The following is a 22,850-nucleotide window of genomic DNA, read 5'->3' as shown; positions in this document are numbered from 1 at the left end:
TGCGTCTTTTTGTTTTTTCAAATCTTTCACATTGGTCCATGTTTGACGCTCTATTAGTATCCTAAACATAATCGATTAATGGTTATGATTTCAGTAATGATTAAGCGTTAGATATTTTTATCAAGACATTTGAAAAGGTCATCAGCGCAACTATTGGTTGGTTAGTTACTTAAATGCATTTCTTAAGTGCCTTAATAGCAGGTCTGTTTTTAGGTTGTGGAAAAATATGACCAACAATTAAATAAATGAAGTTTTGGACCAAAATGAAAGGTGAGCAGTGGGAAGCGATGAAGTGTTTACAAATTAAATGTGCGTTGGGTAATATATCAAATCTCTGTCTTTTCTCTGCCAACTCTTTGAAGAGTGTTTATTTTTCTACTTTAATGTTTTCCTACTTTTATCTGTAAATACAATTTACAAACTCTATCTGGTTGTTTTTTTTTTATTCTTTTATTTATTTTTCTGTTTTTCGCTTTAATGTAATGCCCGCAAACTTAGATCATAGAGCACTTTGAATGGTGTTTGTGCCAACATCAAAGAAATGGCGGGTAGCGCTAATGCAATGTTTGAATATGTAAAAGCGCAAATGAGATTTGAGAGCTGTGGTGGAGAGGAAGATTTCCAGTGAATAAATACCTAAATGTCCATATGTTCCTCATACAAACCAACTGTTAAGCTTCAGAAGATTTGGAATATTGAACGCAAATCATACTTTGTTTGCACAACTATAGTGTTCCACAGAAGAAAGAAAAAGGTTGGGAACAACATAAAGGTGAGTAAATGATTACAGAATTTAAATTTTTGTGTGAACTAGCCCTTTAAATTTGTACTCTTTTTGTTCTTTCTGCCCTCTCAAGTTTCTTCACACAGATTATAGTACATACAAACAGTTGTATGTTTGTGTGTTGACAGCAGAGGGCAACAGTGGCCAGCACAATGTCAAGGTACCTGCTTTGTGGACACAAATTTATCAAGGTAAATCTAGGGGGTCCCCCTCATGGGCATCTTTTTTATTTTCCTTTATGAAGGAGTTTTTTTTCTAACCATATAAAACATAAACTGTTGTCACATCTGTAAACACTTCAGTTTAATCGATTTAATATTAATAGTTATCAAGATTGAGAATTTATTACCTCTTATTATATGTATAACTAGGAATATAATAGAAAATATATAAGAACCATATAACATGTTACAAAGAAATGAAAAATAAACACGCGCATACACACACAAAAAGACTGAAGAATCCAGTACAAAAGCATTTTTGCCCACATTTGGAATTTCAGGGGCATTTTTGCCCAGAGCCCCCCTTAATTTCTGGTTCCTAGCAGCTAATACAAGACAGTTGGCAACCTTAATTTCTACATGGTAATGTAAAACACTGGCATTTCTAAAAGACTTTGTTCACTGACACTGGATCAATTGACCATACAGTCCACACATCATCTTATTTTAATAGTTGTAAATGAATAACACACACTTATGATTAACATGGTAAAACATAAGATTCAAACAATGAAACTTGATTTTGAGGTTCAAACAGCAAAGCAATAAAGAAAACAACAAACACAGCATGAAAGCATATTATATATTACGAGCATCAAGTATTATCTCTGATGAAAGATTTCACTCAGGTTGGTTAAACTCAATGAGTCACAAATGTTACAAACAAAGGACCCGAGTTAAACTAAACAATGATTTGAAATCCATTCTGCTACAATTATACTGTATAAATTAGAGATACTTACAATCATTTTAGCTTAAATACTTATGACCTGTTATATAATAGTTTTAAATGAGTTCAAAGCATTGTAAACGCATCAGCAGTCAAATTAAAGAACAAATTCAATCACACAATTGAGTGTAGATGTTACAGTAAATCTAACCGCTCACATGAGTAGGTTCAATACCCCATGTCTCTACCAGAAAATGCAGTTCATCTGTATCCTAAGTGACTTTTCCCTGTAGTTTCCCTTCTCACCTGAAGCGTTCAATCACAAACGTTGTGAATAATGTGCTAGTTCACTTGAGATATCTTGCATTTTTATATTAACTATTTAAAGCAAGAGTGAAAAAACAAATGTAAAATGTCCACACACAAATATGAGTCAAAACAAAATCACGGCAATTAAGCAGCAGACATTTTCACACAAACTAAATAAAACATCTCACACAGGGAGTGTAAATTCTCAACAAAAAAAAGAAGGAAAAATGGTATTGATAATACAAGCCATAAATTAACACAAGCAATTCAATAAAACAATGGTTAAGTGAAGGCCAGACACAAAAGAAGAGGCAAATACAGGACAAAATTATTGGAAATGACTGACACACTTTAACTTTTTCAACCAAGACAGCTGACAAGAATGGGTGATCTATAAACTTTGACTATTATCTCCATATACAGATTACATTTGCAAAGCAAACAAGTTTTTTCTATGCCTAATCAAAAGTACAATTAAGCTGTGGTACAAAGACAAATTTGATTAATAAATAAAAAACCAAACATTTCCAGCCCAGCCACATTATCTGATGCAATACGTTGCAGAGATGGAAAGATTAAGTTAAAACAGCATAGGAACAGTTTCCCGCTGTAGGGTTGGACTGGGTTGCCATGGAGACATTAAAATACGGAAAACAGAGAGCCGAGAGCCAATCCTGTCGCAGCGCCAGCTAACATCCCCAGAGCGACATCACCTGCATCATCACGGCGACGCTCCTGCACTATAACATGGTTAACACCGGGAGTGTAAGGCCCTGAGAACACAACAGAAGAGAGTAAACGAATATAGTTAATGAAAACAAAGAAACCATCTGACACTTACTTTGCATCAAATAGTGACTATTATGCAGCTTTTAACCTAGAAGGGATAAAAAAAAAAACTTAAATATAGGGCAAGCCGTGTAAAGTAGGCCACAATTAAAGACAACATCTTGTTACCTTGATAATGATAGGGGTAGGCAACTGTGTACTGCTGCCCGTCTGCCGAGTAGACCATCTGTGTTGCATAAGGTGGAGGATGTTGAACATAACCTCCATATCCATCAGGATAGAAAACCTGGTAGAAAAACAACAAACATTGTCATTAATTTCAACATTTGGGATTCTGTCTTCTTTTTTTATTCCACTGGATCATCTGAAACCGAAACAATCAGGGTTTTTTTTGTATTTACTCCCCTTTTCTCCCCAATTTGGCATGCCCAATTCCCAATGTGCTCTAGGTCCTCGTGGTGGCGTAGTGACTCCGGGTGGCGGAGGACGAATCCCAGTTGCCTCCGTGTCTGAGACGGTCAATTCACGCATCTCATCACGTGGTTTGTTGAGCGCGTTACCGCGGAGACCTAACGCGTGTGGAGGCTTCACGCTATTCACCGCGGCATCCACGCACAACTTCCTCGGAGAGCGAGAACCACACTATAGTGACCACGAGGAGGTTAACCCAACGTGACTCTACCCTCCCTAGCAACCGGGCCAATTGGTTGCTTAGGAGACCTGTCTGGAGTCACTCAGTATGCCCTGGATTCTGTGAAACAATCGTTTTATGCTGTGCTTTATTGTTTTCGTTTCTGATAACCTATACTTGAATCCTTTTTATAGCAGTCAATTTACTGTGGTTGTTCTTTATAAATTTCTTGTCAACCTGTAATCTGATCTCAATAGTTTTTCCTGGTCAAACAAATTAAGCAAACAGAGTGACCTATATACAAATTAAGAAGAAGATCTAAAAGAGTAGAAAAGCACATCACACATATGTTTGAGCTGGATAGGTTGTTAAAGGAATGTTCCATGTTCGATACTACATTGCTAAACTCTGTGGAAAGCATTTGTATGCTGTCAAAACAAAAGAAAATATCTTCAACTTCTTCCTCAGTTTGTAAAAACAAAAATGGTGATTACTGTAATGCAGTTACAATGGAAGTAAACTGGGCAAGGCTTTTTAGAGGGGTTAAAGCGGTGTTTCAACTGGCTTCGCTCGATATTGCGCTGCAGACCACAAAACTGTTGCGACCCACTTGACTTCTAGTGAAGATTTTCTGAATTAAAGCACTATGGAGGAAGTCAAACTTTTCAAATGGATAGACAGACCCAACATGCTAAACAGCACTAAGGAGGCAAAGACACCATATTGTGCCATGCGCCAAAATAAAGGTTTTTACAAATCATCATCACCCTTACTAAAATCTGTCACGATTTTACAGTAGTAACAGTAACTGTGATATTTTGTCAAAAATGTTGTCCATGCCCTTATACTTGAAAACCATGAATACAAGGCTACATTAAATACAGATTACATTTTTTACTACGTTGGCTGGCCACTTAATGTCCGATGCAAAATCTGGGTCCCAATGCAAAAACAGCTGAGAACCACTAGTTTAAAGGAATGTTAAATACAAGTTAAGCTCAATCGACAGCATTTGTGACAAAGTTACTTACTACAAAAAATATTTCAACTTGTCCCTCTTTTATTGAAAAAATTTTAAAAAATAAGAGCAAAAATTGTGGTTACTGTAAAGAGTTGATAATGGAAGAGAATGCCAGTCTAAAAACGTTAAATTACATAGTTTCTAAAATATAGCCGCAAGAAATAAACATAATACACATTAACATGGCTTTAAAGTATAAAATAACTTACTAACCTTATCTGTGTAAAGTTATATTAGATATTACAACTTCGTTGTCATGATGCTGGCGTTACGCCAGTTCATTCCTGATTTTAACACACTGAAATCATGTTTACATCTTGTGGCTATACTTTTAAAACAGTGTGCATTTTAACGGTTTATGGACTGGTCCCATTCAGTTCCATAATAACTGTTTCACAGTCACTATCATCTTCATTTGAACAATCCCAAGATCGATCTTTCACTCAATGCGCAACCCTCTACTACAATGAGAGGAAATCACTCGCATTTGCAACCAAATTTCGCACTATGCGACTAAAGTGAATAGATTTGGCAACTGGCTGGTAAACATTTACATTTCACTTACCAGAAATTGTGTAGTTTAGTTGTGAAGTGTTCAGCAGTGAGATCCTTTCACAGCGTGTTAAGAGTAAAAGTTGTTCCGTGTAATGTGTGTCCAACACGAGATCCACACAACCCATTTGTCACTGAATATGGTCTCTTTTAATACCCTTTCTGTTCTCTACAGTCAGTTGTTGATCAAAAACAACTACAATTTTTTTTTTATTCTAATCACGAATCGCACAGAGGTAATGCCATTCAAGTCCTCTCCCGTTAACATGCGCTCTTCTACAGACACTCTTTACAGAAATGCCGTTTTTTGTTAAAGAGACAGAACCGGTTTTAGCACGTGTTCAACAAATCAATGTAAATACTTGTAAATTGTACAAATTATGCAATTTAACAATAAATATGTAACAAATAAATAAATTATTTATTGATTGAATACATTTATTTATTAATTTTTAAAAAGCCAAAATGTGACAAATGAAGTAATAAAATATAATTAGTAAAATTAATATTTTCCTAATGTACCTAGTTCAAATGTCCCCTGTATAATTAACAGCATTAGCTAGGAGATAATTTATATGTAAGCAAAAGAGACATTATAACTTAAATAAACCCAAATCAATCGATATTGAATCAAAATCGGAATCGAACTGAAAGCTTGTGAAATTGAATCGTGAAATCTGTATCAATACCCAGCCCTAACCGTCACTGCGACAAGTGACGAGTCAAAAAAAATTTTTCTTTTTTTTTAATGCCATAAATGCTGTTGATTGATCTTAACTTGTACTGAACCTGGAACATTCCTTTAAAAGCCTAGCATTTTGTTAAAAGCACTTATATTTATTCTTTTGTACAGGGTTAACTGGCATTGCATGGTCATGACATGAGTTGAAAGACTGCACATAACATTGCACAAACAAGGCTTGTAAGCGATTATATTTCACAAGTCTCACGCCAACACCTATAATATTTAAGTCTTGTAGCTATACTTTCATCATGGTGTGTATTTTAATGCTTATCCTGGTTTAATGCCTTTCCCCATAGACTTCAATTATAAGTACATTACTGAAAATGCGATTTTTTTTTTTAGGGACATGTTGAAATTATTGTCTGGTAATCGACATACAATAAAGCTTAATTTGTATTGAACTTGGAACATTTCTTAAAAAAAAAAAAAAAAAAACTTAGATGACACATTGACAAATTACCTGTGGAGTCGGATTCAATTCAGAATAAGGGGGAGGGGCTGACGCTATGACTTCCTCAGCAAAACCAATCTGAGGGGCTGCCACAGCCTACAACCAAAAAATAACACAGGGTTCACAATGATTCATGTCAGCAAATGCAACCATTATTTAAACTCTTCCAAAATCAGCATGCATAGTTATAAACGCAACCCCGGAGTCTGTGCTACTGCAAAGTAAAACACGTGCTTGCATTCCCCACCCATATTGTGTCTGGGTAAGTGCACAGTAACTCACAGTATTCACTCTGGCATCCTGAAGAGCAATAGACCAAGCCCTAAGACAAAAAAACAAAAACAAGAAAATGTCATTTGAGAACTTTCAGAACATAATTTTCGATGCACAAACTAAACAACCAAAAGAAACTCACAGAGCATCATCTGCACTGTCTGCACAGATGCTAATGACACGACCGTCCCTGCAGACGATCTGCAGAAGAGAGTCTTTGCTTTTGCCATCAGGTGGGGTGAGATCTGGGAATTAATAAAGACCAAGAGGGACCAAGAGATACAGAAGGTTACTGAATCTGTGCATTCCTTTTAATTAATGTGATACTGACTTTCATCTTCTGTTGTAAAGTATACTACATTTAAAAAGACACTCAAGTATTTATTGGTTTCTCAACTCTTACAGATCAAAAGTAAAGAAGAACATTAAATGAAGACACAATTTCAACTGAAGTATGGATCACACCCACCTCTACAGGCATTGGCGCTGCGAATGTTGATGCAGTCCACCTTCATGTGGATCTCGTCTTCCATGTCTCGCCGCTGCTGGTCATCATAGAACACCAGACGTCCATCTGACCAGAGGTCAAACCAGTTCTTCTTCCAGCGACGCAAGATGGTGCCTTATAGTGTACCAAAGAAAAAAAAAATAAGCCGTCTCAAAACCTAGTGAGCTAGAATTTTATGTCGGCAGCTTCCAATGTTTTGATTTAAAAAATAAATAGGTGGGCAGCACAATGGGTTTTAAGATTATGATCCCCAAAACTCTGAATAGGTACAGGCAGCACGCTAGGTATTGGGATTACGATGCCAAAAATGCTGCCTTTACAGGCAGCACGCTAAGTATTGGGATTACGATGCCAAAGATGCTGTCTTTACAGACCGCACGCAAGGTTTTGAGATTACGATGCCAAAGATGCTGTCTTTACAGGCCGCACGCTAGGTATTGGGATTACGATGCCAAAAATGCTGCCATTACAGGCAGCACGCTAGGTATTGGGATTACAATGCCAAAAATGCTGCCATTACAGGCAGCACGTTAGGTATTGGGATTACGATGTCAAAAATGCTGCCATTACAGGCAGCACGCTAGGTATTGGGATTACGATGCCAAAAATGCTGCCTTGACAGGCAGCACGCTAGGTATTGGGATTACGATGCCAAAGATGCTGCCTGATGCCAAAAATGCTGCCATTACAGGCAGCACGCTAGGTATTGGGATTACGATGCCAAAAATGCTGCCATTACAGGCAGCACGCTAGGTATTGGGATTACGATGCCAAAAATGCTGCCATTACAGGCAGCATGCTACGTATTGGGATTATGATGCCAAAGATGCTGCCTTTACAGTCCGCACGCTAGGTTTTGGAATTACGATGCCAAAGATGCTGCCTTTACAGGCTGCATGCTACATATTGGGATTATGATGCCAAAGATGCTGTCTTTACAGGCCGCATGTTAGGTTTTGAGACTATGATGCCTACTAGGATGTCTACATTGGCGACTAGTTTTTGCCTAAAAATGCTGTTTAGGTAGACTGCTTATTAGGTTTTGAACATATGATGTACACAAACGCTGTCTAGATAGACAGCTCACTAAGTTTTGAGACACAGCCATAGACAAAGTTTAGTTCTGTTTTAATCCAACTCGATTAATTCCTTCTAAACTCTATACTTGTCCCAAGTTTAACTTGTCCCAAGATAATTTATCAAGAAGTGGAAAAACTATTAATCCAGTTTGCTGCATTAAACTAAACCTAACTTTACAAGATTTTAGATTAGAAACACTTAACATTTCATTCAATTCACTGATATTTCATGAGTTCCCAGAAGAGGTTGTAAAGTATACAAGTGCTATTTAATCTCTTATATGAATTATAAAACAATTATAAAATTATATAAAAAGAAAACTTTCCAATTCTAAGTTAAATTGATCAGAATGAAACAAGAGCAGGCTTTTCCCATTGAAATAAACAGTGTAATCAACACTCACTCTGTCTGTGCAGCAATCCGCTTTTCACAAACGCCATCCTGCAAAAACTGAACTCCCTGTGAAAAATTAAATGCATTAATTCTAAATACCAGCCTAAAAGACATTTCTAAGTATTTCTTATTACATAGAGCCCATGCACATGCAGATACCGTTCATATTTTATAGTAAATTTAGTTTAACAGTTGAACTTCCCCGCCTGTCACTTCAGTTAGCCTGAAAGCTCGCTGCGCTGTTGTGCTAAATAACGACGACAAACCAACAAAACAGACCACCAAACATTTAAAAACAGTCCCGAACATATTTAAACGCTTTCAATCTCATATTTAATAGGTGAAACAGCCAAACAAATGAATAAAAGAAGTAAACTCACGCTCTTTGTGTTGACGTTTGAGCTGTGTGTCCGACTACCAGAATGACATCATCGTCCTCTCAGCTCAGCTGATTTCTTATGTCACAGTATCAGATGATCAAACAAGACTTTTATTACGGTTTTTTTTTTCATCAGATTTTAATGCAGGTACATTTTATACGACAATAAGTTATGTATTCGCCATGTAGGTGTATTTAAAAAGAGGCAAAACATGAAGAGAGGGAGGACGTTGAGAATGTTTATTGAAATCGATCATTCATGTTTTTGTATATTTTAGGTACGTTTATAAAATAAACTAATTTTTTTTTTTTGAAAAGTTACATGAGTAATTTTAACAGTGTAAACAAAACCAAAAAAGCAGCAACAACTAGCCTAAGATTATTAGTACTATTTTTTTAACCCTTGTGCGTCAATAAAAAAAAGTTACTCGGAGGTCCTTGGAAAACAAAAATGTCCGTCAAAAAACTTCCATAATAATATTAGATATTAATATTATTTTCCACTTTCAATTAGTTAATTTTTTTAACCTACATCAGTCCTGATCATAACTACTAAATATTCATTCATTTTCAGGATTTTAACCCTTAAATGCCAGTTTGTTTACATAATGCCACTGTTGTTTTTACACACTCTCTCTCTCTCTCTACACACACACACACACACACACACATACAAAACACACTCTGACATCCATGCCAACACACCCACACAATTTTAGCTGCATCATTTATTCAATTGGCCTGCAGTGCTCTATAATACAGCAAACAGAAAATAGGAAAAAAGCATGTATTTGCTCCATAGGCTAAACATGAGAAAAATGGCGCCATCTGGTGGAAAATATTAAAAATTAACATTGTGAAGCCAGGGCTCCGGAATGAAAGCATGATATCATAGAATTCAGGATTTTATGCTATAATGGCACTGGGATCAACATTTTTGTCCTGAAGGTCTTGAGTATAACTATTTTGTGTACACAGTGTATTATAGATGTTTTATAGGAACTGAGGTTGAAATATCAAAATTCCCCCAAAAATACACACCTTTGGCAAAATTTATGCCGTTGGCATTAACACAACCAAAATTATCGAAAAAACAAAAATTAAAAAGACAAAAATGTCCCGAAGGTCGCACAAGGGTTAAGCATGTAAGCTACTGCCGGTATTTGGTTCATTCATAGCCACAGTACCCAGCAAATGTGAAGCTGCGTTCACGCCATGTAGTAATTACCGTAATTGGCAACTCGGAAATTCTATTCAGAGCTGTTCACGCCCAGGGAACTCGGAATTATGTGTTTCTATGGCAACACAACAAGTAACAGTCGTTATGCAAATGCCTTATTAATAAACTTAGTGTTTATTTAGCGGGACATTAAACATTAGATGGTTATCCAACTCTGTCCTAGCTACATTCAATTGTACTGTATGTCTTTCGTTTATTTTCAGACTAATATTGCATTATTAAGACATTAATAATAGTCAATTATACAAATTATTACACAGAAATATTACGAGATAACTACTTAACTACATTTTACTGCTGAAGCTGCTGCCATTTTGAGTGTTTCCGCATGACGTTGCAGCGGTCAGGTGGTACAAGTCGGAGCTCTGAGAAAATTCAGAGTTTACAAGTTGTAATTACAAGTTCTACGAGGATGAGAACGCTTTTTACAAGTCGGAATCTCGTAATTACGGTAATTATGACATGGCGTGAACGCGGCATGAATTACGAGTTTTAAATTTCGAGTTTGTGTACTTGTACTTTTATTTAGTATTAGTGGCTATTACAAGTGGTCTGTATCATCAGTATTTAAAAAAAAAAAATCCTGTCAACCCACTGTATTTATTTAGGACTAATGCAACAATAATCTCCAAACACACTACCTACTGTGCAGCCGTGTCTCTACATTAGGGGCAAGTGGGGCTGAGCCCTGCCAGAGGTGGAGCTGTTGTGCAAATTGCATGGCATCATTATATATTTTCCGCAACTTAAACGTGTGTAATGTCCATTATGCAAGAAAAAAGTATATATTCTTTGAGAAATTCAATTATTATTAAGGTATATTGCATAAGAGCCATTTAAATGTTCTCATTTGTTATGAGTGGGGCTAGCCCTTCATCCACAATAGTAATCAACGGAGAGCTAGAGACCATCATGCGCATGTGCAATGAGCGTTCAACGATGGCCTGAGGGGGTAGTTTGCCTTTGCCCCTGAGCCAATCAAAAGTTTTGATCATATTTATGTCAAGCTGTTGACATTAGCATCGGAACCAACACCTATTAGCAATATATGTTTTACTGAAAGCAAAGGGAGAAACCATAAAGTAAGAGCTTCATACTTTGAGAACATTATTTCCACACGGCCTACAAGCTCTTTAATGGATGTGTAAATTTTATTTTGATTAATGCCCTCTTCCTCCTTTCCTCTTCTTTCTTTACTTTCTTTTTATTTTCTTTGAGTTATTATTGTTCTTCTTTGTCTCTGTCTTGAACTATGGCATTTGGCTTTGTTAAAAGTTTCAGTTAATTATTGTTATTCCTTCAACTGCTGTGCATTATAATAATTATAATGATGTCACCTTTACTATATTATATTGTAGGTTGAAAGCTCAAATAAAGCATAAAAAAGTTACCAGGTGCAGAGTAGACCTGCGTAGTGAATTTCATTGGTAAATTTTAAAAGCTATTTTTTTTTCTAATGTTGCTGGTTGGATTAATTAAAGTGCACCATTCATCATTTCAATGAATTGTATGCTATTGCATTGAGGTGTTGTGTTGCTGGTGCATTGGTTTGTATCAGATTACAATGACTGATAAATATTGGAAGTCTGCTGTCATTTTGATTAGTTTTGTTATGCTTTTCATTTGAGTTAGTGAGATAATATGCGCACTAGTGTTGTCAAAAGTACCGGTACTTCGGTACCAAGTCGATACTAAAATAAAAAAAGATGTAATGATACCAGTGTTTCTGCAGTACCAGTAGCACCGAGCACCGACTATCCAGTGTTCCGGTTCAACTGGTTTTCATGTTAAAGGTGCACTCAGTGATTCCTGAGAAACACTATTGATATTCGAACTCAACTGCCAAAACAAACACACCCCTCCCAACAGTGGTCCTTTGGAAGCTCTGCTCCCAATGTTGACACAGCTCCTAGCCCTAGACTTATCATAATCCTTCTTTAGTTTATATTCGTCTGACCTTTTTCTCTTGGTCTGTTTCTCAGCCATTTGTCCTCTTTGGAGTTTAGAAAAAGTTAGCATCAGCCAGATTTGTCATCGCTCTTCTAATGAATATCCCTCTTGCTCTGCCCCCACCCCCCATCCTGTGTATGTGCAAGAACCACCCCCTGTTGCTGATTGGCTGGAGTAGTGTTGTGTGGATCGATCCGATCCACTTTGTTTTTGTCCCATTTACAGAGCCAGGGCTGTGTACAAATACTAGATTTATTTTCAGCCCACCCACAGAACAGAAAGCTAGCAGACTGTGAGGAGATATTTGCAGAATTTGACAAAAAAGTGTATTGGATTAGAATTACTGAGTGCACTTTTATGTGATGAACAGGACATGGAGGCAGCTTTATAATCCATATGCAGGAAGTTTATTCGACAAATCAGGCAAACAATCCAAATTGCTGAGCAGAGAGACGTAGTCGATATAACAGGCAGTGATTCAACAACAGGCAAGCAGTCCGACAAGGCAAACAAATCAAAACAGTGATCCAAAAGACAATATCCAGATAAACAGGCACAAAGGTCATAACGTGAGACATAAACAGCAGGCAATGGTAAACACTTGGTAAGACAGGGGTTAGCTGGCAATACTTTGCAAAGAACAATGGAAAGGCACGGCTATATATACACATGGTAAACAGGAAATGAACAGTGAAGAAATGGGTGATGATCAGTATTCGGGAGAGGGCTCACTCTGGTGGTTGGTGGGATGTGTAACAACCTCAGATGTTACAGAACCCCCCCCCCATGAACAACTCCTGGTGTTCTTCTGCTGGGACGTCCCCTTGGTCGTGGTGCTGAACGATTAGTGTATGCTTGGTGAAAGTCATGAATCAGGGATGGGTCCAGTATGTCCTTAGTGGCTACCCATGATCTCTTCTCAGGTCCATAGCCCTCCCAGTCCACCAGGTACTGTATCTGGCCCCTTCTTCGTCTTGAGTCCATGATCTCTTTGACCATATATGCAGATGCTCCATCAATCTCCAGCGGAGGAGGAGGCTCATGATCCATGGTACCGGTGCCAGAGTTGGGGTGGACCGGTTTCAGCAGTGATACATGGAAAGAGGGAGAGATGTGGTAGTTAGCAGGAAGCTATAATCGGTATGTAACTGGATTAATCTGTCGTAAGATTTTGAAAGGACCCACATACCTTGGACTAAGCTGCCTGCAGGGTAGCCATAGTTTGAGGTCACATGTGGACAACTAGAGCCTCTGACCAGGCTGATAGTTGGGGTGGGGATTCCTCCTTCAATCGGCCTGGATTCACTGGGTTCTGATAGCCCGTTGCAGTCTGACGTGTGCACTGTCCCACACTCTTTCACTCCACCTGATCCAATCGTCCACCGCTGGCACCGTAGATGGTTCACCTGACCAAGAGAACATCGGGGGTTGATAGCCAAGCACACATTGGAAGGGGGTAAGTCTGGTGGATGAATGGGTGAGAGAGTTCTGTGCATATTCCACCCAAGGAAGGAAGTCACTCCATCTCTGTTGCTCCCGACTGCAATAGGACCTCAAGTATCTGCCTATTTCCTGATTTAATCTCTCTACCTGTCCGTTCGCCTGTGGGTGTTAGCCTTAAGTCAAACTCACATTAATGTCGAGTTGTTTACAAAAGGCCTGCCAAACCTTGGATGTGAACTGTGGTCCTCGGTCGGATACAATATCTTCTGGCAGGCCATAGATCCTGAAAACATGGTGAAACAGAGCATTATCAGTTTCCATGGTGGTAGGTAGACCTTTCAATGGGATGAGTCTGCATGATTTGGAGAACCGGTCGATGAATACACTGGATGGTGTTAAACCCATTAGAGTTGGGCAGATCAGTCACAAAGCCGACGGACAGGTGAGACCATGGTCTTTAAGGAATAGGTAGTGGTTGTAGTAGGCCGGCTGGAAGTTCCTTGGGGGTCTTAGATTGCGCACAGATTCGGCAAGACTTGACATAAGCAGTAACATCATTGATTAACGACTGCCACCAGAACGTATTACAAGCTAGTTTAATAGTTCTCTGAATACCTGGATGTCCTGTGCTGAGGGATGTATGGACCCACTGGATGGTCCTCTGGTGTAGTGTCTTGGATACGTAATGCTTGTTTGGAGGACATTCAGGTGGTACAGGGTCAGTTTGTTGTTCCATTTGGATCTCCTCCATGATGTCCCATCTGATAGGGGTGAGGATAACAGAAGGTGGTAATATGGGTTCTGATGGCGGGAGTGTATGTAGTTGGTCATACCTGCATGAGAGGGCATCTGCTTTACTGTTCTTATTGCCAGGGCGATAAGTGACTGTGAACTGAAACCTAGTGAAGAACAATGACCATCGGGCTTGATGTTGGTTGAGTCTTTTGGCGCTCTTAATATACTCAAGGTTCTTATGATCAGTGATGACTTGAAATGGATGCATTTCCCCCTCTAGTCAGTGACGCCATTCTTCTAGAGCAGCCTTCATGGACAGTAGTTCCTTGTTCCCCACATCGTAGTTCCTCTCTGCTGAATTTAACTTCCTGGAAATGAAAGCACATGGATAAAGATTGCCGGGGTTGCCATGACGTTGTGATAAAACCGCTCCAATGCCACAGTCTGATGCATCAACTTCCACCATTAATGGGAGGTTAGGGTCTGGGTGTTTGAGAATGGGGGCGGTTGTAAAGTTGGTTTTTAGAAAGATGAAAGCCTCTTGAGCTGGATCACTCCACGGCAATTACGTGAGTTTACCCTTGAGTAGTGAAGTGAGAGGGGCTGCGATAAGACTGTAGTTTCTTAGAATCTACAGTAAAAGTTGGCGAAACTCAAAAAATGTTGGAGCTCTTTGTCTGTGTTGTGTCTTTGCCATTCCGTAACTGCCTTGATCTTGGAAGTGTCAATTTCTATGCCACAGTGGCTAATGTTAGAGCCCAGGAACATGGTATGAGCGGTGTGGAGCTCACATTTCTCGGCTTTGACAAAGTTGGTGTTGTTGAAGGCGTGAAAGGAGTCTTGACGTGTTGGATATGTTGTGCCTTATTCTGTGAATAGATGAGGATATCAACAATATATGCAATGACATACCGATCGAGAAGATCATGGAAGATTTCAATTATGAAGGACTGAAATACAGCTGGTGAGTTAGCAAGCCCATAGGGCATGACCTGGTATTCATAGTGCCCCCTAGTGGTGATGAATGCAGTTTTCCACTCATCCCCTTCTCTAATTTGGATGAGATTGTAGGCGTTGTTCTCAGATCAAGCTTGATAAATATGCAGGCTTCACGAAGCTGTTCAGGGGCTGAAGGAATGAGCGGCAGTGGGTATCAATATTTGACAGTCACTGTATTTAACCCTCTGTAATCTATACATGGCCGCAGTCCGCCATCTTTCTTTTCGACAAAGAAGAAATCTGCAGCAGCAGGTGAAGTGGAAGGATGAATAAACCCAGTTGCTAGTGCCTCTTCAATATAGCTCTCCATGGCTAGGGCTTCTGGACGTGATAGTGGATAAACCTTGCTTCTAGGAGGTGTTGCATTGGGTAGCAGTTCAATGGCGCAGTCCCAGGGACGATGAGGAGGTAATTGTGTTGCTTTCTCTTTGTTAAATACTTCAGTGAATTCAGCATATTCATCAGGAATTTTGATTTCTGTTAGGACATCAGGGCTTTCGATGCTGGTGGTTAGACATGGCATGGAAACAGTGACATGAAGACAGTTCAAACGGCAGTAATGTGACCATTGTGTGAGCTCGCCCCACCCTCACCCTAAAATTAACTGCAGCCCCTGAATCCACTAGCACTGTAATACATTTGCAGTTAACATCAAAAGAGATTTCTGCAGGTAGAGAAAAACTATGATGAAGTGGAGATGAAAAGTTCTTGGCACTCACTTTTAATCTTGAAGCATGAGTGTTCTGGGTTTTGTGAGGACATGAAGCGTTTTGATGACCGGTTTCACCACAGTAAAACCACAACCTCTCTCTTAAGCAATGGTGACGTTATTCAGAAGAAACATGAGTATATGCTATTTGCATAGGTTCAGTGGATTTGGGGGACGTTTGAGCTTCAATGGAGACTGTAGTTTGTGAGATGGGGCGAACTTTAGAGCGTGGGTAATTTTAGGGTGACCATACGTCCTTTTTTCCCCGGACATGTCCTCTTTTTCGGACCTTAAAAAAGCGTCCGGCTGGGATTTCTAAATTTGCGAAAATGTCCGGGATTCGGCTTTAGTTGCATTATGATGTGCATCTGGTCTAAGGGTGTGTTCACGCTTGTAGTTCGGTTCTCTTGGTCCTCTTGGTCTGGACCAAAAATGAAAATGATACATTTAGTCCTGGTTCGCTTAGTGTTCACACTGGCATTTTTAACACCGAACCTAAATTTATAAAACAAAAGGCATCAGGAAAAAGTCACAACCTGATTGGACAGCTTTTATGATGTATTTTTGCGACGGAACTTACCGAACATCCAAAACAATTCTGGCTGCTGAGCAAAATGAGTTCGTTTTAATCGAACCAAACCTGCCAAATGTGAACACACCCTAATACTTCATTGTGTGTGCGCATATTTGCATTGCTTTAACCCCTCTTTGTAAGTCCCGCCTTCTCGCACACCAATTGGTCGATTATAAGAGGCTTGCAGCAACTATTGGCCAAATTCTTGCCTGTCAATCTCTCCGAGAACGCGCAAAGCACTGTTGTGTTCGGCATCAAACAGTTGCTTGACAGTAGCAGCAAATGACAGCTGAGTGGAAACAATGCCCAAACGAAAGTGCAAATTTACAGAAGATTTGCACAAAAAATTCCCATGCTTTCGTCCAGGTCGAGATCCGTGGGAAGCAGAATGTATGACATGCAAAGCTGGCACTTATGTGTCAGTTGCTAATAAAGGTGCAAGTGAGTTAGAAGCACACATTAGCTCTGCGAAGCATAAAGGGTCAGCAAAAGGTGAAAGTTCATCAGGTAAATTAACGGACTGCTTTTTGTGACCAGGTAAAATTATCACATTGCTTCATTTTCCATGGCCATTCAAAATAAAATTAATAGTAAATGAAGGTACACTCATGGCATCGAATATTTTATTTTAGTACATGGACATTCAAAAGAATGTTGGAAATTTTTATTTATTTATATATATTTATGTTATGCTAATAGTGTCTTTTTCACTGTATTAAAGTTTGCATTCATAGTAACACTGTTTTGAACCCTCGTAGTTGTTACACTTTAACTGGTGACCTTCTTCCGTTTTACACCACATGTGAACGACCGGCTCCAGATTCGTCGATTCCGATAATCATGCTTCCGACTCAATATTTTGCGCTCCATTAAATATAAACTTACTACATGATGCTGGTATCATTGTACAGATTAAAATAAGATCAATAGATCAAACGGCAGAAGTACGCACGATTTAAAAATAAACAAATAACCGAGGTGGGAGATTATTTGAATGAACAACAATCTATATCTATGAATATATTCAGACATAAATATCGACACATCCTCACTTTTACTTACCCACTGCTCATGTGTATAACGTTCACCACAAGCCCTTCAGAGCTTTGAAATTTCATCCAAGTATAAAATTAATCAAACCCACTTTTTGCAGTTTGAACAAATAGTTATAGTCTGGTAGTCTGCAGTCTGGTGCAGTTAGTTACACTATTTGACACAATAACCTATTGCATACCAACATGACAAACCATTTCATCAGATGTTGAAATCACAGTGAATTAAACTCATTTACAATGGGCAACAATGGGTAGTTTTGGCTACTTATTTTTCTGATTTTATGATGTTAATCTACATTGATGTCACTATTTAGACCTAAGCCTACTGAGCATATGTCCACACTAATAACAAACATACTCAGTATTGCTTTATTAATGTTGGAAATGTGTTCATTCAATGACTGACTGATTTTATGATATCGCATAATATTTAGGTGCAGCGTTTTGACGAGAAAATGACGTTCAGATTTCAATCAATGTCATAATTGGACAAGATGATCAGCTTGTAAACTGAGGCACAAGTTAATATGGACACATTGCTGGATTATATGCACCATTTCACACTGAACACACACTCATGTGAATTCAAAGATTCCTCCTTAAATAGTTGCCGTCTAGTAGCTCAAATGGATAATATGCTAAAGTGATGTGCTGATCATATTATTGATGGCAGAGTTATTTATTTTTAAATCTTGCATATCTCTGCCATTTGATCTAATAATACCACTTATTTTAATCTGTACAATGATGCCAGCATCATGTAGTAGGTTTACATTTAATGGAGAGCAAAATATTGAGTTGGAAGCATGAATATCGGAATCGACGAATCTGCGGCCGGTCGTTAACATGTGGTGTAAAACGGAAGAAGCTCACCAGTTAACATGACAGCTTTAAAATGCTCACAGGCTTTATTAGTTACTCCTTTTACACTGAAATGGACATTTAATCAAATTAAAATAGTGGCATGTCCATGTGTGATTTATTAAACTGCTAAAGGCTGCAATCTTAGTGTAGATGAGCTGCGTACTGTATAAATCTGACCGCCCAAACACTGGAAACTCCACAGACATTAAGAATCATTCATGTTGTATCAGATGACAGTGCAGAGCACTAATCCACTGTAAAATGTGTATTACATGTAGACTATATATTTATATAATTAAATCACAGAATTTTCACTTTAATATCAACTCAACTTTATATAAACACTCCAAAACTATGTTCTACATTTCAATTTGTCAGACTCAAAGGTCAGTGTAAAGAGATGAGATTTCAGACGTGACTTAAAAGTCTTCAATGATCACACTGGGCAATGTCGGGAACTTTTTATCCAGAAAAGTGAAGCTTCCGGCAAAAAACACACATCATAATAAAAGCTAGATGTCTGAAATGGAAGAAATTGTGACAGAAATATATTACAGCTGTATAGTAAAATGTAATATTCACTGTAATAATAATAATAAGCAATATATCACAAGCAAGACTGCTGTTAAATAAAAGTTTGGGGAACAAAATGCAATGACATGTTGAAAAGTTCTATTTTCACTTGTTAAACATTTTAAGAATTCAGACACAATTTTGATGATGAAATTTAATTAAACTTTAAAACATACAGTTCTGGAAAATAATAATAATTATTAAAATAAGTATTAAATTATTAAAAATAACTAAACTGGTGTGTTCAATAGCACATTATCATATTAGCATATTTTTGCTGTTGTATCGAGAACCATGAAATTTCACTGGTATCGGTACCAACTACTGAAATTTTGGTACCGTGACAACACTAATGCACAACCTTTGATGATTTGCCTATTTGTGGTTTACTTTCACGTTACTTAAACTTTTTGATGTGGATGTGCACATCTTAGTGGTGTTTTGTGCTGAGATTAAATTATTAGGGATGTTTGTGTGGCATCATTTTCAGAGGTTGCCCAAAAAAAGTCTTTATTCGTCACTCTCTGTAAAATTTCTGTCATGATCTATTTTTATCAGTCAAACTTGTTTTCATTTTATAAGTACTAGGGCATTGAGGGACGTAGCATCCATTATAAATGACAGTAGATAGGCTTTTATGATCGATTTTTGACTCCCCTTGTTTGAGTCCAGTGAAACCAATGAATTCTATTGTGAAACTTCTACCTGTCAATCAACCGCTGTGCTAAAATGAGATTTTTAAACTTTGCCAGTTAAAACGCATACACACATGCACAAGTTCACAGAACTTCATAGTCCCTGATGTAAACATCTGTGAAGCTCAGTTAACACAGCTACTCTACTAAAATAACAGACAATTCTGCTCTAAATGTGATGTTTGCGCTTATAATAAATGCATGCATATAATGCAAATCAGAAAACCTCTACTCAAAATCCAAACACAAAAGAGACGCACAATACCAGGTGTAAATTATGATGGTGCTAGTTAATACACATATTAATACCAGGGAATAAACAGGGCACATGCACAGTGAGAATGTGAGGGACAAAGAGTAAAGTCAAAACTGATGCACTAGGTTAAAATGTTTTTCTTGTTTCTTTTGTATCAGTCAAAATGATGGAGAGAAATGTGGAATTATTCATCAATGTTTCAAAGATTGGTCAGATAATTGATTGGTAAGTCATTGTGCCCCACACTAAATAATGACCTGAGACGCCACTGCTACTGTGTATATAGACAGAAGTAATAATCATGTCCAAACTACTGGTGTAAATTCCTTGGAAAAGGTTGAATTAGGTAATTTCACACCACTAGATGGAGCAACTTTACTCTAAACTGGGTACATTTTCTATGTTAAAGCATAGCACACATACATCTCCGAGATGTCTGTTTTAGACCTTTTCATCTGGAAAGCAATACAATCTGATTAACATCTGCTAAACATCTCTAAAAGATCAGATTTACAAGCATTCTAAATCATAAACATCTCAAAGACATCTGCTGAATGTCTTATTGACATCTGAGACATACTTATTGACACACGTCTTATAGATGCCCAGATAGCACATGTACGTCTCAGAGATGTCTGTTTTTAGATCTTTTCATCTGGAAAGCATCGCATTTTAACAGATCTGCTAAACATCTTAAAAAGATCAGATTTACAAACATTCTAAGAATGTCTTATTGACATCCGAGACTAATTGACTTAAGTTTATAGCGTATTGCAGATGAGCAAACAACGTAAAAAATACATCTTCCAGATCAAATAGATGTCTGGGTGATGTACGTGTGCTATCAGGGGTGTGTTTATATCTGCAAGACATTTTTTTTTAACATTGTTTGCTCATCTGTAAAACATCTATAAGACGTATGTCAGTAAGTATGTCTCGGATGTCATTAACAGATTCAGCAGATGTTTATGATTTAGAATGTTTGCACATTTTCTCTTTTTAAGATGTTTGGCAGATGATAATCAGATTGTGATGCTTTCCAGATGAAAATATCTAAAACAGACATCTCAGAGATGTACTTTTGCTATCTGGGTAGACATCATTTTAGTAATCTTAGGCGTGTCTAAATGACATGTAACTCAACTAATTTCAAATTCTGCATTCAGTCTTCTTATTGTACCACCATAACTGCATTTGCCTAAGCCTTATCCAGCTCAGTGACCTCTCGCACCCAGCTCAACAGCTGGGATCAGAGTAGGTGACATCACGAGTCAGTTGGCAAAGCTGAGCTCTTGGATGAAATAATCTCATCCGAGCCTCATCATTCAAACTGGGGAGGCAAGGGGGGCCAGACTGAAGTGATTTACACAACCTTGCCAGTGGTTGGCTGTTGCAGTTTTTTTTTTTTTTGTCTTTGAGCAGATTAACCGCCCAAACCAATTGTGAGCCTCCATGGGAATTGTGTGCGAGGAGAACTTATGAACTCTTAGTTGGTCTGTTAAATCAGAATTTTCCCTTCAAACTCCAGCTAGAGAGGGATATATTGTTCTGGAGGAAGTACAGTGAATGCATTTGCTCTTTTGGAGATGGAAAACTGTTCTATTCTAGATCCTATGATGGCCAACTGTGAATATGGCACCAGTGACAAGTAAGTGCCATAGAAATTGCATAGCAGTTAGTGGGTGAATGCATTGGTGCTTGTGCTGTTACTTGAAATGGATGCTTTGTCAATGGTTTCAGAATGAGGAAAACATATCTGTTTTATACAACTTGATGGATAAATGCAAGTAACACCTTTCTAGTAAACAAATGTTGCCTTTACGGAGGGTTTTGGAGACCTGCTTGTATGAGTGTCTGATAAAGTTGTATTAGCAAATGGAAGCTTATATATATGTAAAGTATTTATGCACAGTTTTATCAAATGTATTATTGTAAAGAAAAACTTCATTATTATGAAGCCATGCAGTTAAGGCAGAAATAAGCAGTCAAACTAATAGTCAAAACCATAACAAAATCAAAAGTAAAATAAGCTTTTTGTAAATATAGAGGTTATATTTTTTATGCATACATATATTTTAATATATTGGATTGCTACAAAATGCTTACAGTATATATAGATTTTATTATCAAATATAAGCTTGTAACGAAAGAGCTTCATTTATGTATTTCAAGAAAAAAGCAGTCAAACTAAAAAACAAAATTAAATCAAAAACAAAAATAACTTTTTGTATTTTCTATATAAAAAAGCCTTAATGAATTTCATTGAAGACTTCATTGAAGTTGATTGCAGCAAGTGTTTTGTTTTGCTCAGATTTCCTGCTTTAACTGGAACAAGGTTAGGCAGGGTTGGGTCTGTGTCAGTTTCAGTGGAATGCACAAGTCTATTAATTTGCAGTTTATGCGTCCTTGGACCTAACAATGTGTGAGTTCAAGACCCAGCCCAATGCTCTCTATTACATATGGCTTTGCTTCAAACTGGTCTCAGATTTACTGCAAGAAAAATAATCAAGTATGGAGTGACTTCTAATGGGTATACGATTTGAAAAATCAAACCAGATGCCATATTAAGATTGGTTTTAGATGGTATTCCCTTAATGTAAAAGTCACAGAGATGTCTGGGTTAGTGAATATAAAGAGGGTTGTAGATCAGGCGGCCCACATTCACAATCAACAAAGGAAATTCCTTGGCAGCTGGAATATGTGCCTGGAGATTTGCAAACTTCCTCTCCACAGCATTTCAGAACCTTCTTTCCTCCCAAATTCAAGGATAGGATTACACTCCTCCTACAAGGGGTGGAGCTACTGTTGTAGCTCCACCAATAGAAACTTTTTACAGGTCAGTCTTCCTCTAAGGTGGTCATGGCTGTCTCCATAGTAACCCAGGGATCTTTAGACATGTAGTCCAGTTTTACAGTTGGTCCCTTAGCATGTAACACGAGAAAAGTGTTTGG

General features: G+C 37.9%; 1 protein-coding gene across 3 annotated transcripts; it reads right to left on the bottom strand.

The window, feature by feature from the left end:
* Positions 1–1,418: 1,418 nt before the first annotated feature.
* On the bottom strand, positions 1,419–8,883 carry LOC127438991 (pleckstrin homology domain-containing family B member 2-like). 3 transcript variants are annotated; one of them, XM_051694963.1, is made up of 8 exons: positions 8,808–8,883; positions 8,438–8,493; positions 6,916–7,068; positions 6,589–6,691; positions 6,456–6,495; positions 6,183–6,269; positions 2,942–3,059; positions 1,419–2,757 (listed from the first exon to the last, which is right to left on the bottom strand). In XM_051694963.1, exons 2-8 carry the CDS (start codon positions 8,472–8,474, stop codon positions 2,624–2,626), a joined length of 672 nt encoding a protein of 223 aa, XP_051550923.1. In that variant the 5' UTR covers positions 8,475–8,493; positions 8,808–8,883; the 3' UTR covers positions 1,419–2,623. The 3 variants fall into 3 exon arrangements, with proteins under 3 accessions (XP_051550923.1, XP_051550924.1, XP_051550922.1); XM_051694964.1 differs by lacking the exon at positions 8,808–8,883 and adding an exon at positions 8,587–8,796; XM_051694962.1 differs by lacking the exon at positions 8,808–8,883 and having other exon boundaries at positions 8,438–8,796.
* Positions 8,884–22,850: the final 13,967 nt, after the last annotated feature.

The sequence above is a fragment of the Myxocyprinus asiaticus genome, chromosome 50 (assembly GCF_019703515.2).
Source record: "Myxocyprinus asiaticus isolate MX2 ecotype Aquarium Trade chromosome 50, UBuf_Myxa_2, whole genome shotgun sequence".
NCBI lineage: Eukaryota > Metazoa > Chordata > Actinopteri > Cypriniformes > Catostomidae > Myxocyprinus > Myxocyprinus asiaticus.
The sequence above is the reverse complement of the archived record's forward strand: the minus strand, read 5'-3'. Positions and strand labels throughout refer to the sequence as shown.

Coding starts and splice junctions, on each gene's coding strand:
- LOC127438991 (XM_051694962.1), bottom strand. CDS start 8,513: ATGCATTTAATTTTTCACAGGGAGTTCAGTTTTTGCAGGATGGCGTTT. Junction 6,270..6,455: donor AGGATGCCAGAGTGAATACT/GTGAGTTACTGT, acceptor TTTTGGTTGTAG/GCTGTGGCAGCCCCTCAGAT. Junction 2,758..2,941: donor CTACCCCTATCATTATCAAG/GTAACAAGATGT, acceptor TTGTGTTCTCAG/GGCCTTACACTCCCGGTGTT.